Below are 16,593 nucleotides of genomic sequence, written 5' to 3'. Positions count from 1 at the left end.
CATTTCCCTGCAGGTCTCAGGGTGATTCCAACATAAAATCCCAATATAAATAATATTTTTTTCTATTACAAAAGTTTCTCTATTATAATTACTTTGTCATTTTTCAGTTACAGGTAGGTAGCCGTGTTGGTCTGCCATAGTCAAAACAAAATAAAATAAAAAATTCCTTCCAGTAGCACCTTAGAGACCAAGTAAGTTTGTTCTTGGTATGAGCTTTCGTGTGCATGCACACTTCTTCAGATACACTGAAACGGAAGTCACCAGACCCTTAAATACAGTGTGACTTCTGTTTCAGTGTATCTGAAGAAGTGTGCATGCACACGAAAGCTCATACCAAGAACAAACTTAGTTGGTCTCTAAGGTGCTACTGGAAGGAATTTTTTATTTCATTTTGTTTTGTCATTTTTCTTCCATTGCTTTTTATCTCAGATCCCGCCCGCGATTTCATTTGACTGTAAAAACCAAGAGCTCTTAAACATCCCTTCCCCTTTGCTCTTCTTTTAGCAGGTATAATCAAAGCAACTAAAAGGCTAAGGAAGAATGGCAACGTAAGGTGACGGAATAGGCGCAGCTTGCGGACTTAACATATGGAATAAGAGAACAAGAAGAACATACGTTTAGAGGAGATTGGAAAACGCTTATTGAATATACAGGGCGAAATTGTGCGCACTTGAAAATGTTGGCAGCATTAGGGTAAATTTAACAGTGTAAATAAGTTTTGATGGATGTCATAATGGAATACTGAATAGTTTTAGTTTATGTAAAATATGCAGGGATCTATGATATGCAAAATGAAGCATGGAAAGGGAAGAAAGGAAGCCATTGATCTTTTAAGGGTGTTTAAATGAGTGTTCTAAATTGTAAAACAGAAAATGTAATAAAAATCACACACACACAAACACACACACCAACCTATTACTAATTTTGAGTTCTGAGAAGGAGAACCAATGTTGTCTGAGAAGCCTTTGCTCTCTCGGTGTAATATAATTCCCTCCCACCCCAAACTTTGCTTTCATGGAAGAGTTGCAGGCTCAGGAAGAGAGCACACGGCTGATCCCTTCCCCCATCTTAAGTATAGGACTTCTGCAAGGCAGTTGCTCCTGAATTTGCAGCAATGCTGTTTTCCCACTAGATGGCAAGCGAAGTGTTTGGAAACTCTTTCAGACTGGCAGCCAGTGGAAAACAGCTGGGGTGTGGGAAAAATCTATTTGATTTCTTTTTTTCTTTTTTTAAAAGAAACTTTGCTAGAAAAAAGAAAAAGTCAACTTGAGCTCAGACGTAAATAATATCCCAAAGGTGAAAGGGAGCAGCAAAGAATAGCTTGGCAAAAACAAACCACAACTACCCTACCATACAACAAGGGACGTGGGTGGCGCTGTGGGTTAAACCACAAAGTCTAGGGCTTGCTGATCAGAAGGTCGGCGGTTCGAATCCCTGCGATGGGGTGAGCTCCCGTTGCTCGGTCCCTGCTCCTGCCAGCCTAGCAGTTCGAAAGCACTTCAAAGTGCAAGTACATAAATAGGTACCAATTTGGTGGGAAGGTAAACGGTGTTTCCGTGCACTGCTCTGGTTCGCCAGAAGAGGCTTAGTCATGCTGGCCACATGACCCGGAAGCTGTACGCCGGCTCCCTCGGCCAGTAAAGCGAGATGAATGCCACAAGCCCAGAGTCGTCCGCGACTGGACCTAACTGTCAGGGGTCCCTTTACCCTTTCATACTAATTTTACATATTTGTTTTAATCATTTCTCTCTGCTGCTTTCCTATGCGGGTTCAAACCGGCTTACAACAACAGTATATTATATATGTCCACACACACACACACACACACACACACACACACACACACACAGCAAATAAAAGTACAATAAACGGTCATAAGAATGTTAAGCAGACAGTTAAAGTAAACTTTACCCAGAGACAAATCCTGGTAGTCTGGTGTTAATGGAAGTGCGGGCATTCCACATTGACAGGGCCCTCTGGTAATAGCTGTGACCCAACACATTGGGCGATATCCCATGTTTTTCATACTTGGAATAGCTCCATTGGGATCGCTGAACTTTTAGTCACTTAAGCCCATTCTTTTCAATGGGTCTGCTCCCAACATGACTTACTTACTCACTTACTCACTCAGACGCTCACAATCTGGTTTTGATGAACGCAGCCAGCAGAGTGTGATTCATACATACTTTGAGATTCACAACTACCTCCTTCTTCCTAGGACTTAAATCTGATCTGGAACGAACCTTTGGGAGTCTTTGGGTACGCAAGCCATACCTTCACCCCCCCAATGTTCTTCTGACATCCGTCATCCACTTTCGTGTCTGATAGACATTTTCTATACCATCTTCATCATTTTATTGAACATTTATGGCACTTTGTATTTTTGCACGTTGTAATTGCACTTTATATTAGCACTTTGATGATTCAGAGCATATATAGGTTTGCCTTTGATGGAATATTTATAAACGCCCTTTGCATTATGATATTGTCAGTTTAGTTTTCATATTTATGCCATTCCTCCAGTGATTTACACGGTTTTGTATATTTATTATCCGTCATCCACTGGCTGGTGGTCTTCCAACTGTCGTAAGGATAGGGCACCCAGCGTTCAACGTTCAGCTGCCTTATGTCTTCTTTTCATACTTTTCAGGTAGCAGTTGAATAAACACAGGCTCTGCAGGGTCAAGCAGAGGGTCTGGAAGCTTTTTCCTCCTTGGCCGAGAACATGACTCTGAAGGTGCCTTTCTGGCCTTTGAAGTGATGGAGGGCAGGAGGCCTCCTGGCTTGTTCCTCAGAGGCGAACAGATGCCAGCTTCCTGCACCTGCCACATGCCCTCCTCTCTCTTACGCATCTAAGTCTAGTTCTCGCTGCATCTGGGCTGGACCGCTTCCGGCTGCAAGAGGAGTTAAATGATTAAACGACCTTGCGCCAGAAATAACCCCCCCCCTACACACACATTGAAAACTAGCAGGTCAGGCAGAAGAACTGGGCTAGAAATCTGATCCCTGACATGCCAGCTTTCTAATCGCGTGGAGGGAATGTTTTCAATATGTAGGATCAGGAATCATGTGTGTGCTCCCTGCTTGCAGTCTGAAGAGGTGCTGCTCAGACACAGGTTGACTTCCATGGAGAGTCCCAGGCTATGGCTACCTCCAGGTTTTCACTGCATATAAGCTTAGAGTCATAAACTCAGTAGCACAGAGCACATGGCAAAATGTCCTAGGTTCAATCCCCGGAATCTCCAGACAGAGATGGAAAAGGCTCCTGACCAAAATCCGGTCATTGCAGACAACACTTAAGATAGGCCAGGGGTCTGCATTTGGTACAGGAAGGGATGCAATTTATTCCTCACATATTGCATTCCTTGGAACTGTGATTTCTAGGTTTCACAAGGGCCAGTGATTCGTGGTGGAATTGTGCAAGGTGACTGAACTTTCCACCCTGTGAACCTTTAGCTTTATTTTATCGATAGTGGGAGACCATGCCCTGTTTTGTGAACTTCAGTTTCATTTATTTATTTCTAGCAACAAGCATCCTTCGAGACTGTATCCTCCTTTGAGCTTCGCTGGAAATGTGAAGAGGGGCAGGGAGACAGCAGCGCCACTGTTTCCCTGTGATAACTCATTATTATTATTATTATTATTATTATTTTTTTATTAAACAAATTACAATTACAAATTACATACTTACATGTACATATACATACACACATACAAATACATACTATCACATAATACAAATACACAAAAAACAAACCACATAAATAGATATAAATACATGTAATACTAATCCGAATAATTTTATTAAATGAATTCTTTAAAAATACTCTCTTATTATTATTGAATTTGTATACCGCCCTATACCCGCAAGTCTTGCCCTCCCCGTCAGTTATGCTAGTGGATATCACACACAGAAAAGAAGGAATGTACCGTATGTATATAGCCCAAGGGTAGCCAACCTGGCATCCTCCAGATGTTGATGGACTACAACTCCCATCAGCCCCAACTAGCATGGCCAACATCCAGGAATGATGGGAGTGGTAGTCCAGCAACATCCAGGTTGACTACCCTTGGCATAGCAAAATGAAGACACTTGCGCACTTTCAGAGATTGGGCTGAAAGGTTCTCATTCTGGTCTTTTGTCCTTCTTCCATCCTCCAAGCCATCGAGGAGCTAAGGAGAGGAGCAGCCAAGGAGAGGCCCCCATCTTCTCATTGCTGCCCTGGCCTTCTCTATAACCCCTACACTAACTAAAGTAGCAGCTCCACACATTTTCTTTTTCAGGGCAACACATATTTTCTCCACGTGCTGCCACCCATTTTGCCAAGGCCGCTGGCGGTAACGACTTTTACGCGCAGCGATCCCATGCAAGGGAGGCTCAAGCATGCTTTGCAGTGCAAAAGCCCGCAAAGATATTCCCCACTCTTATAATAAGCACATGGTGCCACTTTGGGTGAGTCCAGAGAAGAAGACATTTCATGAGGTCAAAATCCGACGGGAATTGGGTTGACTTTGGGAGATGGTCTCCATCAACACTTGCAGAGAATCGTAACCCGCAGAAATATTCTCATGTGCGCGAAAACCATGGAAGACTTCCTCTGTTTCCACAGCACTTGTCAATATAAAGTGGTGGTGCAGCTCTTAACAACTGTGGCAGAGGTTAAAAAATACATTCTCTCACCCCAAAACAAACAGGGATCTGAGCTAAGGTTGAAAGACAATTTTGAGGCCAAGGCAAGGACTGAAAACCTAAGGCCTTGTCCAAACAGCCACTAGATCACTGGATATCTGTCAGGATATCTGTCAGGAATGCTTTGATGGTGTTTCCTGCTTGGCAGGGGGTTGGACTGGATGGCCCTTGTGGTCTCTTCCAACTCTATGATTCTATGGCTCACAACCAGGAATGGGACGACAGGGTCATGGACTCGCCTTCCTCGTGGCTGCACTGATACTGCTTACCTAGATGGTGCGGGGTTGGGTGGCAGCAAGATTCGTGCTGTGTGGGCACGCTGGCAGGAGAGTTGGGTTGGCTCTGCCCATATGCCCACGCAGCCCCAACTTTGCTGCTACCCTGTCCTGACTCTGCAGGTGGTGCTGTGAAGGAAGGCAGCTTTCTGGCGCGGTCCTACCACCTTGGGCTGCTCTCGCCCCCAACCATCAATGTGGTGTGTTGGTCAGGCAGGTGTTACAGGATGAAGGATGCCCTACATTTTTTGCTTCGCAGGCTCAGTCAGTTGCAAGCAAGCCAACAGGCCGGTTGAGTTGGGAGGACGGGTTGGGGGAGAGCCTTAACGCGAGTGGGGGGGGGCAGGGGAGTTGAGGTAGTACCTTGCAAGGGGGTTTGCTTCACGGACAGGGCCACGTGTTTCTTGGCAGAGGAGGAGTTAGAGTGGATCAAGAGAAGGGAGAAGGGGGGGTATAAAGGGATAGGTCTAGATCCAATGTGATCAATGGCCCTGTGTATGGCTCATAGCTTACCCAAGACTTTTGAATTTGCAGGGTAGGTCAAGAAGCCCAGGCTCAGGCAGGAGGCCTTGTACCTCCCAACTCAGATGTTTTTGGACTACAACTCCCATCATCCCCAGCTAACAGGACCAGTAGTCAGGGATGATGGGAGTTGTAGTCCCAAAAAATCTGGAGGTACCGAGTTTGCCTATGCCTGTCCTAACTAAAGGCTGGCCATTATGGGCTTCCAGTCTTTCAGAAAGTGCTTGGCTTCTCCAGGTGGCCTTCCCAAAGCCAGCTGGCCAAGGAGGTTGGACCTTGGCCGCTTATGCAAAGAACCATCTTAACTCTAAGCCGGCACTTCCTCCTTGGTGGGTCCAGACCTGGTCTTCTGCTGCTCCCAGTTCTTCTTTTGAGGTGGCCGTGGGCTTCTAGGAATGCCAGGGGGACCTTGTTGGATCAGACCACCCAGTTTCCAACAGCATCCTGCCAAATGCCTTCAGGGAAGCCCACAAGCAAGCGGCCCTCCATTGGGGCGGATTAAGTGCTGCCCGACCCACTTCCACCTGCCCCCACCTGCCTGCCTCCTTACAACCAGCCAGCGGTTAAAGTTTTTATTCTTATTTGTATTTGGAATATTCACCGTACATCTTTGTAAAATACTGTGTAAATGATTAATAAAAAGATTAATTTTCAAAAAAAAACCAAAAAAACAACCAGCCAGCGGGTGGCTGTGCCTGTCATTGGCTCCTGCTTAACTTACTGCTGACTCTCCTATCTTCCAGTCACCAACTGGACACCAACCACTACTACGGCAAGCAACGCACGGAGGTAACAGCGCCCCCTGCTGTCCAGCTCCCACCCGCACACTCCGAGCAACTTTTATCCAGAGCAGCGGCGCTACTTGAACCTTAGAGGCTCTTTGTTCAGAACAGCCTTGTTGGATCAGAATCTGCATTCCGCTCCAAATTCCTGTATTTTGAGTAGCGCCCAACCAGATACTTCCGGGAAGCCCAGCCTTCTCCAGCTAAGTGTTTCCCCCCCTCTCCCCGCGGCCGCACTCCCAACAACTGCCATTCGGGGGTGGGGATAGACTGCCCCTGAGTGTGGAGGCTCCATGGAGTTGCCATGATCTCTGCCTGCCTGCCTGCCTTCTCCGGTTCCGCGTGCCCTCCTCTTGCCCCTCCGCTCCAAAAGGCGCTCTCTCTCGCGCCTCCCTCGCCCGCTTTTGTGTCGCCGCGTCGCTGCGGTCTCTGGCTGCCGCGCAGGTACCGAGGCTCCCCCAGCGCAACGGGACTGGCGGAGAGGCGGAGGCCCAGCCGCCAGCTGGCTTCCCGAGCGCCTTTCGCCTCCAGCAAGTGCAAAGCAGCCAGCGCCTCCCTCCGCTGGCCCAGGATCCTCTCTCTCTCTCTCTCTCTCTGTGCGCCGCGCTCCCACTCCACCTCATTCTACCCCACCCCCCTCGCACCCCTTCTCCAGGTGGGGAGGATGCCGAGAGAAGCCGGGCGGGAGAGCGCAGAGGCGGGAGGAGGAGGAGGAGGAGAAGGGGCTCCTAGTCCCAGCCCGCTTGCAGGTGGCCCTGGGCCAAAGCGACCCCGAGGGAGCCCGGCCCTCCCCTCCGATGACCTCGTAAGGAACCTGCCCAGCGACTGGGAGGAAGCGAGGGAGAGAGACCCGGAGGCTCGTCGCGCTGCTGCCGCCGCCGCAGCCACACACCCCATCGGTGGGGAGGGAAAGACAAGAGAGGGACAGACAGAAAGAGAGACACGCACAGAGAGGAGAAGGAGATCAAGAAGGACCTGAGACGCATCCTTGGGCATCTGTCTGGGCAGTCTGATCCAAGGAAGAGCCAGAGAGAGGGAAGGAGAGGAGAGGGGTGGGGGGAAGGGGGTGGCGGCGAGACGGAGGAGGGGGGGAAAGGAGGGGTTGTTGCTGAGGATCGGAAGTTGCTGACAACCGGGCAGCACCTTCTCCTCTCTCCAAAGAGAGAGAGAGAGAGAGAGAGAGAGAGAGAGACGCGCACACACTCGCGCGCAGCAGACACACATACACATACAGGCGCGCGCGCGCGCGCTCCCTCACTCGCATCCAGCGAGCCGGAGGAGGAGGAGGAGGAGGAGAGACGGCGGGGGGGGGGGAAGAGGAGAGCTGATGTCTAAGGGAGTCACTCGGAGGAGGCAAAGCAGCCGGGCGCTCAACTTCTCCGCCTTGCTGCTCAGCGCCAAGCGGCACCGCTGGAAACCGGACGCTGCCGCCGGACTTGACAAGACGGGACCCTCCTTCCTCCCATGGCCACGCTGCGGCTCGGGGTTTGACCGCTCGGCCGCTCCCGGGAAGCCACTGGACCACCTCGACCTCCGCCAACTCTGCCGCCGCGCTCAGCGATGTATTATTCCCTGCTCTCCGCCTGCACTTGCCTGTAAGGATCAAGCTGACATCGCCCCGCTTGGTGCATTTCTTCACCAACCCCCCCCTCTCTCCCCGCCACCGGTTTTTCCTCCTTCCTTCCTTCCTTTCTTTTTTTAAAGTGACATTTCGGGATCTTTTATCTCTCTCTCTCCCCGTGACACCCTCCCCTTCCTTACAAAAAGAGAGTTTCCTCGCCCCATTATCGGATATCTCAACTGCGCTCTTTATCCAACAGAACCAGCGACGCGCGCGTGTTGATTGTCTTTTGATGAACTTCCCATCGCATCCTCTGATCTTTTGTTGCTTTTTCTCTTCTCCTTCTCCCCAGATGTTTACACTTCCTGCTGCTGTGCATCCAGATACAGGTAAGTGATCCTCCCCCCCCAAACCTCTTCCTCTGGATGCTTCTTTCCCTCTCCGCCCCCACCCCCCCGGCCCCGTCACTTTTACGAGCCAGTTTATTATAGCTGTAGTAGAGAGAGAATCCACTTGCTCTCCAAACCGGCATCTCCCGCCTTGCCGAACTTTTCAGCTCAGAGAGAGCGAGAGCGAGAGCGAGAGCGAGAGAGAGCACTTGAATCAAACGGTCTTCAACTTCAAGGATTCCCTCTGATCAGACCCCCCCTCCCTCCTACCGACCCGCACCCCCACCCCACCCCAACGCCTGTTCCCAAATGGCTGTTTCTGCTGCAAATGCCAGGAGCCCTGCATTAAGAAGGTATTCTTTCTGGAGCGCATTAGTCTGGCTAATGATGTGAGGAGGAGAAGTTGGCCTCCGCTTTGCAAAAAAAAATGTTGATTGATGCACTTGCAGGGCACGGACGGGCAGAAGGTTCTCCTGTTGGAGCTCTCTGGCTCTCGGGACGGGAGGACTTAAAAGAAAGAAAGAAAGAAAAGAAAACAGATTGCGTGCTTTGAAAACGAGTGAGATCCTTCACCTAATGAAGAAGGATGCCTGTGGAGAGAGAAAGGTTGAAGAAGAGACGCCCCTCTCCTTTAGGAGAAACGCACCCAGATCCAATTGGGTTGGTGGCTGGGAGGAATTAGGAAAGAAACTCTGCAACTTGGAGACAGACCATCGCTGTGTGATGCCTCGCCACACATCTCTGTCTGATTATATTGTAGTAAAACTGGTGTGGTGTTGGGTGGAGTGGACCGCATTGTTTTCCACGACATTCTACCGTTTTTTTTTGTAAGGAAGGTATGTGTGTGTGTGGGAAAGGAGCTGGGAAAGAAGCGAGCAAGAAAAGGTGGATTTCTGGTGCGTAGCTGGAGCTGGTGTCGAGGCAGCACGTGCGTCCGGAGACAGACCCGCCCGCGATCTTGAATATTTCAGTGTTGGCAAAGCAGGTGCTTAGAGACCTCCTCCGCCTCGCGCTCTCGCCTTGCCTTCCCCCAGCCTCTTCGCGCTTCGCTGTTTGTTGCTTTGGGCAAGCTTCCCGCGTGCATTGTAAGGTGCCACAATGCAGCAGGGGCGGGGTAGGGGGGGGCTTCGCGCGCTTTGCGAGACCCCCCCCTAGACGCCCCACAACACCTCTCCCTCTAACCTGCTCCCCCCTTCTTTTCTCTCCGCCGGCGCCCTCACCTTCTTCCCAAGGTCGCTCGCTCGCTCGCTCCAGCCGCTCCTCTCTCGCTCTCTCTCTCCGCCCGGAATGCACCTGTCTGCCAGGGTTTCTGTTGCGGTTGTTTCATGTTGGGTAGGAACTGATCCTGTACAAACGGATTAAAGCCTCTGAAATCCGAGCCTCCTCCGAAAGCCAAGCGCCGAGAGCCGTGCCATAGCCTTACCTCCCTTGAAAAAAAAAAAAGTCTTTAAAAATCCCCAACCCAGAGAGAGAGAGAGAGAGAGAGAGTGTGTAGGAAAAAACAACAAGGAAAGGGGGACTCAGAAGGACTAGGAGAGAGAAAAAGACTCCGAAATCTTCAGCTGTAAATTACTTTGCGGTTGGAAGAAAAAGGCGTTTGCTCACAGCGAAACGGGCACCCTTGGCAGAAACAGTCAGACACAGGGCGGGAGAGAGAGAGAGAGAGGGAGAGAAAGCCCCTTTCTTTCCTCCCCCCGCCCCAATTTGTGCAGTAACCGAAGTTAATCAACTCCTATTCCACCCCCCCCCTTATCTGTCCCGCTCCCCACCGCCCTCCCATCCCCTCGTTGCTTTTTGGGAATCAGAAAACGTTTGGCGTGTTGCCTCTAAAGCACTTGCTAAAAAATCCGATCTCTTACTTCAGCAGCAGCCTTTAAAAAAAAAAAAAAAAACTTTGGGAAGTTATTGGCATTTATACAGTTGGAGCTCTCAGGCTTTCCAAAGCAATAAAATAATGAAGAAGAAGAAGAAAGGAGAAAGAGAGAGAGAGAGAGAGAGAAAATACTTTCTGTACTTTCCCACTATTGGAACCATACTTCACTTTAGTGCTGATTATGCAACATTTCTTCTTGTACTCGGGAGATCTGACAGCAGGATTTGCTGCAGAGCGAAAGTAAAGCTTGTAAGAGGCTCTTCTCCTTGCGCCGTTAGCGCACAGGGCGCTTTACAGCCTCAAAATAAAAAAGAAGGGTCGCTGCCCCGAGGAGATTGCAATCCCACCCCCCCCCCCCAAAAAAAAATGACGCAGGGGAAGCAACGGGCAAGCGACGTCAGGTGCAGAGCAGGTGGGCGTGGCTTTGTCGAAAAAACACCGCAGGCCAAACGGGGGCGGCTCGGGGGGCAATTAGACCCACGGGACGGGACGGAGGTTCTGTGCCACTCATAGAGGAAAACTAAGGAGAGGGTAAAGCAGGGAAGAGTTATGTGCCATTCAATTCAGTTTCAGGATGCAATCTTGCACCCGCTCACTTGGGAAGTGATCCCCATTGAACTGAATGGGGTTTAACCAGGGGCGAAGCTTGGCTTTATTTCACCCAGTTTGGCATCCATGGGTGTAAGCCAGGATTTTTGTTTGGGGGGGGGGCTGGCCTTTTGTTGGTGGGGGAGTGGGGGTAGAACCTCAGTTAGCGATGTATTTTTATTGATTTTCATTTATTTGGGGTGGCAGCAGCCGCCCCTCCCTGCCCCCCCCGGCTGCACCCATGTTGGCACCCCCATGTGCATTTGCGTACACACTCCGGGGGCTTCACTTGGGGCAAAAAAAGCCTGGCTAGCCCACCCACTCTAGCTCTGGCTCCGGCTTTAATTCCTATGTAAAGTAGCATTGTCACACATGCTTACCAGCACAGTCCTTTGCATGCTTACTCAAAAGCAGGCCCCCTTGCGTTTTCTTGGTGGGTTAGTCCAGGCACAGGCAAACTCGGCTCTCCAGCTGTTTTGGGACTACAACTCCCATCATCCCTAGCTAACAAGACCAGTGGTCATGGATGATGGGAGTTGTAGTCCCAAAACATCTGGAGGGCCGAGTTTGCCTATGCCTGGCTTAGTCCCACAAGTAATATGTGCAATAGGATTGTGATGTCAGGCTTAGTTTTTAGCAGGAGGTAAGGACTGAGGGGGTCAGAGCCTTTAAAAATGTGTTTATTAAGGATGGGTTTGAAGGGAGTGGAAACTGTTGTATGTGTGCTGCTCCGAGCCCATGGGATAGGGTGGGATACCAATCAATCAATGATAAGTAAAGGTGATGTCTTCCTCTTCCTCCAATCTTCTGGGTTGGCCTTTTTGAGAGGGTCCACTAATATGGGTATCACAGCACAAAGCCATACTCTTGATAAGTTATCTCCAGGACTTTCAAGTGCATGTGTATAGTGTTAATAAAATATATATATATACAGTATATGAAAAGGTGCACACACAGGGAGTTTTCGTTTATTGACCACTTTGCTATCCAGAGCGTCTGGATTGATTTGGGCTGGATTACATGTGTGGAGCTTGAATGAGAGAAAAAGAGGGAGAGAGAGAGAGAGAGAGAGAGGAGGAGGATTAGAAGCTTTTGACTGTAATGATCATCTTCAGTAGGAGTTAACCTTTGGCTTTCATTTAAACTAGCATCACTTAGGCTTAATATTTATTTAGAGGAAATTGTTGCCTTTACTTTTGGAAGTCTATAAGTTCTGCAAGTCTGCTCCCAGCAAATTCAAGTATTCAGGCAAAGGATTTCAGCTCACTCATTGCATGAGGAATTCAGGAATTAAACTTTCCCAAAATCTTAAGAGGGCTGGCATCAGTTAGCTGTTGCAGTATTTATCATGGCTGGGATTTGTCACTGCTAACCTGTGGAAAGCCCTCCCTGTCTTTACAAAATATATATACCATGTGAGCAAATGACAATGGACCCAATCCACTGGGGAATTCTCCTGTGCATGCCACACCCAGTGGATGGCGCTGTGGGTTAAACCACTGAGCCCAGGGCTTGCTGATCAGAAGGTCGGCGGTTCAAATCCCCATGATGGGGTGAGCTCCTGTTGCTCGGTCCCAGCTCCTGCCCACCTAGCAGTTCGAAAGCATGTCAAAGTGCAAGTAGATAAATAGGTACCACTCTGGTGGGAAGGTAAACGGCATTTCCGTGCGCTGCTCTCGTTCACCAGAAGCGGCTTAGTCATGCTGGCCACATGACCCGGAAGCTGTACGCCGGCTCCCTCAGCCAGTAACACGAGATGAGCGCCGCAACCCCAGAGTCGGACACGACTGGACCTAATGGTCAGGGGTACCTTTACCTATGCTCTGTGCAAAGCAGAATCACACACAGAGCCCTTCCTTCATCCATCCCTTTGTTGAGTTGAGAGGTTTTAAGAAGAGGATGCAAGTAAAAGTGGTACCCATGAACATCAGAGGTTGAGCAAAAAGGTCAGACTAGGGGACCCTGATTCGAATCCAACTTGTCCAAGTTCACTGGGTGACCCTGGGCAAGTGACTATCTCTCAGCTTAATCCATCTGTGAGAGTGGTTGTTTTGATTAAAAGAGGGAGGTGAGCGTGAGGAAGAGTTACACATGGTCAGTCATCTTGAGCTCCTTGGAAGGAAAGGCGGGGGATAAGTGTACCAGATGAAAAACACTGAAAGTTAGACATGCATTCATGGGGTGGAAACAAGGTCAGCAATAAGCACAGCTAGAACGTTGCTTTGTACTTCATGACACTGAAAGCCATAATTAATTCTCTTCCAGTTGGGTTGTTGGTGGGGGGCGGGGGAGATTAGAAAAGAGCCACATAATTGGCTGTGCTTGCTGCAGTGACGAGATAAGGGATGGCTTTGACCCTGCAGTTTCATCAATCTCCTCATTTCCTCAGTGCTTGGTCCAGCAGTCCTAGAACATGCAGCAAGAGAACTTACTTAGGTAGCCCTGGTGAAGTCTTGACACGACCTGCCTCTAGATCTGCAGTTAGATCTCTTGTGGGATTTCCACAGCCATTAGACATTCTTTCTGGTACTAGTAGCCATGCGCCAAGCATACAGGCCTTGCCATCATTCTATGGTGAGCGTTCACCATCATGTTGTCTTAGCCAGAGTCTCTTAGCCATTCCCAGGACTGTTGATATTATGCGAACAGTGTAATATGTTGTGAGGTGTTTTTTGTAGTTCCTTGCCATCTGAGACTGACTCATTGCTTGCTTCTCTTTGGCATGTTGTAAGCCGTTTTGAGCATGGTTACAACTGTGGAAAGGTGGCTCACAAGTAAAATTATGTATGCATGTATGTACTGTATGTATGTATGTATGTATGTTGCACAGGGCAAAGGTGAATGTGAGGTGTGGTGGACAAGGGGTCAGGAGCCTTAATCTGCGTCAGGGCTGGAGTCAGATGCAGCTCAACACCCAAGTGATAAACCAGTGAAGTTAACTCTTTATTCAAGTGAACCAAAATACAGCTCATGCCTAGTGGTCTCAGCAACCCACCCTGGTAGGTCTTGCCCTGATGACACAGTTGCGAGGACTGAAGGTCCCCGTCTTCTCACCCCACTCCCGGATTTCCCCCACACAGTTTGAAACGGTGTCTGTGCACAACTAATCTCTGTTCTGCTCTTTTCATATCTCTGCGCATTCTTGGAGACTGGGGGGGGGGAGGGGAGCTGGTCTCAGCAGGAGGGGGAGACTCCCTTGATCCCAGCCTTCTGACCCCCCATCTCTCCTGCCTCCACTTCTGTCTCTGACTCTGGACTGCTCTCTGCCACAGAGTCTTCCTGCTCACTAAGCCGCGTTGCCCCTCCAGCTTCCGACACCTCCTCCCCCCAGACCCCTCTCTCTGACCACCCCTCGTTGTCCCACCACAATTCCCCTGGCGATTCCCCAAGTGGGTTCCCAGGCTGGTGCCTCCTCCTAGGACTGTTCTTCATCCAGCCTGTCCATGACCATCGGTTTCAGTTGGCCTGCATCTTCATTGCTCTGACAATGGGCGATCCCAACGGCAAAAATGGAAATATTTCGGCAGTCCCTCTCCCTTCAGGCTGCTACAGAGAAGATAAGAGAGTTATGGCACTGGGAAGGGCCTTGAATTGAATTATCCCAGAGTCCCCTCTCTCTCCTATGATCCTATATCCGTGGCAGGGAACCTGTGGCCCTTCAAGAGAGTGTCTTGTTGGACTCCAGTTCTTATCAGTCTTAGCCTGCATGGCCAGTGGGCGGGGATGATGGTTTGGGGGAAAATTTATGTGACCAGAGTTCCTTCCAGTAATTGGCTTTTCTTCTCTTTTGCAAAAGAATGAGTTGGATTCTTTATTCCATCGGTCCCACTTGAGCTTGGATACTGGTGCCAAATCCCTGGGAATGTCCATTGGGGGGTGGTCTGAGAAAGAACAGTCCTGCTTCACTTGGCAGTGTCTAGGCCTCAGCTGGAGAATGGTGTTCCGTTTTGATCACCGCTTTCCACGAAGGCTGTGGAAATAGAAGAGATGGCTCTGAGGACAGGAGAAGCACAGAGACTTCCAGCATGCAAGGCATGTATCAGACCAGGCTAAGCAGGTTTGGAGAAGACGACAGAAGGCCAAGAGGCACAACCTCACTTTCAGGCTCTTAAGGCTGCTATAGAGAAGATACCGTATTTTTCGCTCCATAGGGCGCACCGGACCATAGGGCGCACCTCGTTTTTAGAGGAGGAAACAAGGGAAAAAAATATTTTTCTGGTTTCCCTTCTCTAAAAGCCCTGTTTTTTTTGAGGATCAGCTAAAAGTTTTGCAGCTTTTTTTTTGCAAAGGGAGAAGCCTTGGTTTTTTGAGGATCAGCTAAAAGCTTTACAGCTTTTTTTGCAGAGGGAAAAGCGCTTTGTTTTTTTTTTTTGAGGATCAGCTAAAAGTTTTGCAGCTTTTTTGCAAAGGGAGAAAAGCAAAGCTCCTTTTGCAAAGGGGAAAAAGCAAAGAGGAAAAGCCCCATTTTTATGGGGTTTAACTCACATTTCTGCAGCTTCTGAAGGAAAGGGAGCCATTTCTAAATTTTCCAGACAGATAATCTAATCAGCCAGTCACATGTCGCAGGGGAAACAAACAACCTCCCTCTGCAGCACATTCAACAATGGAGGGCGGGGCTGAAAGGGATCAGGGACTCTTATCTCTCTCGGGATCTCTTGCTGATCAGCTGCTGAGCAGGGTCCTTTCAACACCCCTTTTTCTCTTTGTAAAATAAAAAGCACTATCTGCTTTTGGCCCCTGGGCAATTCGGTTCCAGGGACCACCATTCGCTCCATAAGACGCACAGATATTTCCCCTTAATTTTCAGGAGGAAAAAAGTGTGTCTTATGGAGCAAAAAATACAGCAAGAGAATAATTGTGCCACAGGAAAAGGACCTGGATAGAATAATACTGGAGTTCCCTCTCTCCTCTACGATCCTTTGTCAGGGAGAGAGAACCTGTGGCCCTCCTTAACTTGTTAGACTCCTAATTCCCAACTGATAGGAACTGGAAGTCCAGTAATACTGGGAAGAGGACATGGGTCCCCCATGCCCGCCCTGTGTGCACATAGGATCTATGAGGATGTCTTGAAAAACGAGGGAGAAATCTAGTGGTTTTTTTTCCCTCCCCCTGCATGTGTTTTGTGCAATTAGGGAGGTTACAATGGCAATATTGTTGGAGATAGAGATCCTCATGGGTGGACTGGTGAAAGGGCTGACGCAGGGCAGTGCCAGCTTTCCACCTGGCAAACATCCTTGTTTCGCTTGCTGGTTTGTCTCTTCTACTCTCCTGCATCAATTTCTCGTATCGCTGGAGCGGGTGGTTTTGGTTTCCGTCAGACGTAGCAACGGGAACGACGGTTGCACATCCAGCCAGACGGATGATTTAGCCTGCCCAAACAGCTGCATGCTGGACAGAGCAAAGAGTGTGAGTGAGCAAAGATCAGCTTGTATTCTTGCAGCCTTTGGGACTTCTGCGTGTGGGGATGGGCCAAAGGCCATATTCCGTTAAGTAATTCCAACAGCAAATGCTTTGCGAGAGGGAAGAGCTTGTCCCAGCTACACGCTGAAAGAGATGGCCTTGTTGGTTCCGTCGAGCTCCATGGGCAAAACAGATAGGAGCATGTGTGAAGAGAGAAGGTAAAGGGACCCCTGACCGTTAGGTCCAGTCGCGGACGACTCTGGGGTTGCGGCTCTCATCTCGCTTTACTGGCCGAGGGAGCCGGCATACAGCTTCCAGGTCATGTGGCCATCATGACTAAGCCGCTTCTGGCAAACCAGAGCAGCGCACGGAAACACTGTTTACCTTCCTGCCGGAGTGGTACCTATTTATCTACTTGCACTTTGACGTGCTTTCGAACTGCTAGGTTGGCAGGAGCAGGGACCAAACAATGGGAGCTCACCCCGTCGCGGGGATTCAAACCGCCGACCTTCT

At 49.4% G+C, this 16,593-nt stretch overlaps 1 protein-coding gene across 1 annotated transcript in view; it reads left to right on the top strand.

Moving 5' to 3' along the window:
- Positions 1-7,581: 7,581 nt before the first annotated feature.
- The window catches only part of FGF18 (fibroblast growth factor 18), a 125,719-nt gene continuing 116,707 nt past the window's right edge, over positions 7,582-16,593 (top strand). The window contains 3 exon segments of the mRNA XM_033142818.1: positions 7,582-7,794; positions 7,797-7,864; positions 8,183-8,219. Of these exon segments, the coding sequence (XP_032998709.1) occupies positions 7,597-7,794; positions 7,797-7,864; positions 8,183-8,219 (303 nt within the window). The 5' untranslated portion in view covers positions 7,582-7,596.

This window comes from Lacerta agilis, chromosome 3, assembly GCF_009819535.1.
Source record: "Lacerta agilis isolate rLacAgi1 chromosome 3, rLacAgi1.pri, whole genome shotgun sequence".
In the NCBI taxonomy this organism is placed as follows: Eukaryota; Metazoa; Chordata; class Lepidosauria; order Squamata; family Lacertidae; genus Lacerta; species Lacerta agilis.
Note: the sequence above shows the minus strand (reverse complement) of the source record. Positions and strands in the feature narration are given on the sequence as shown.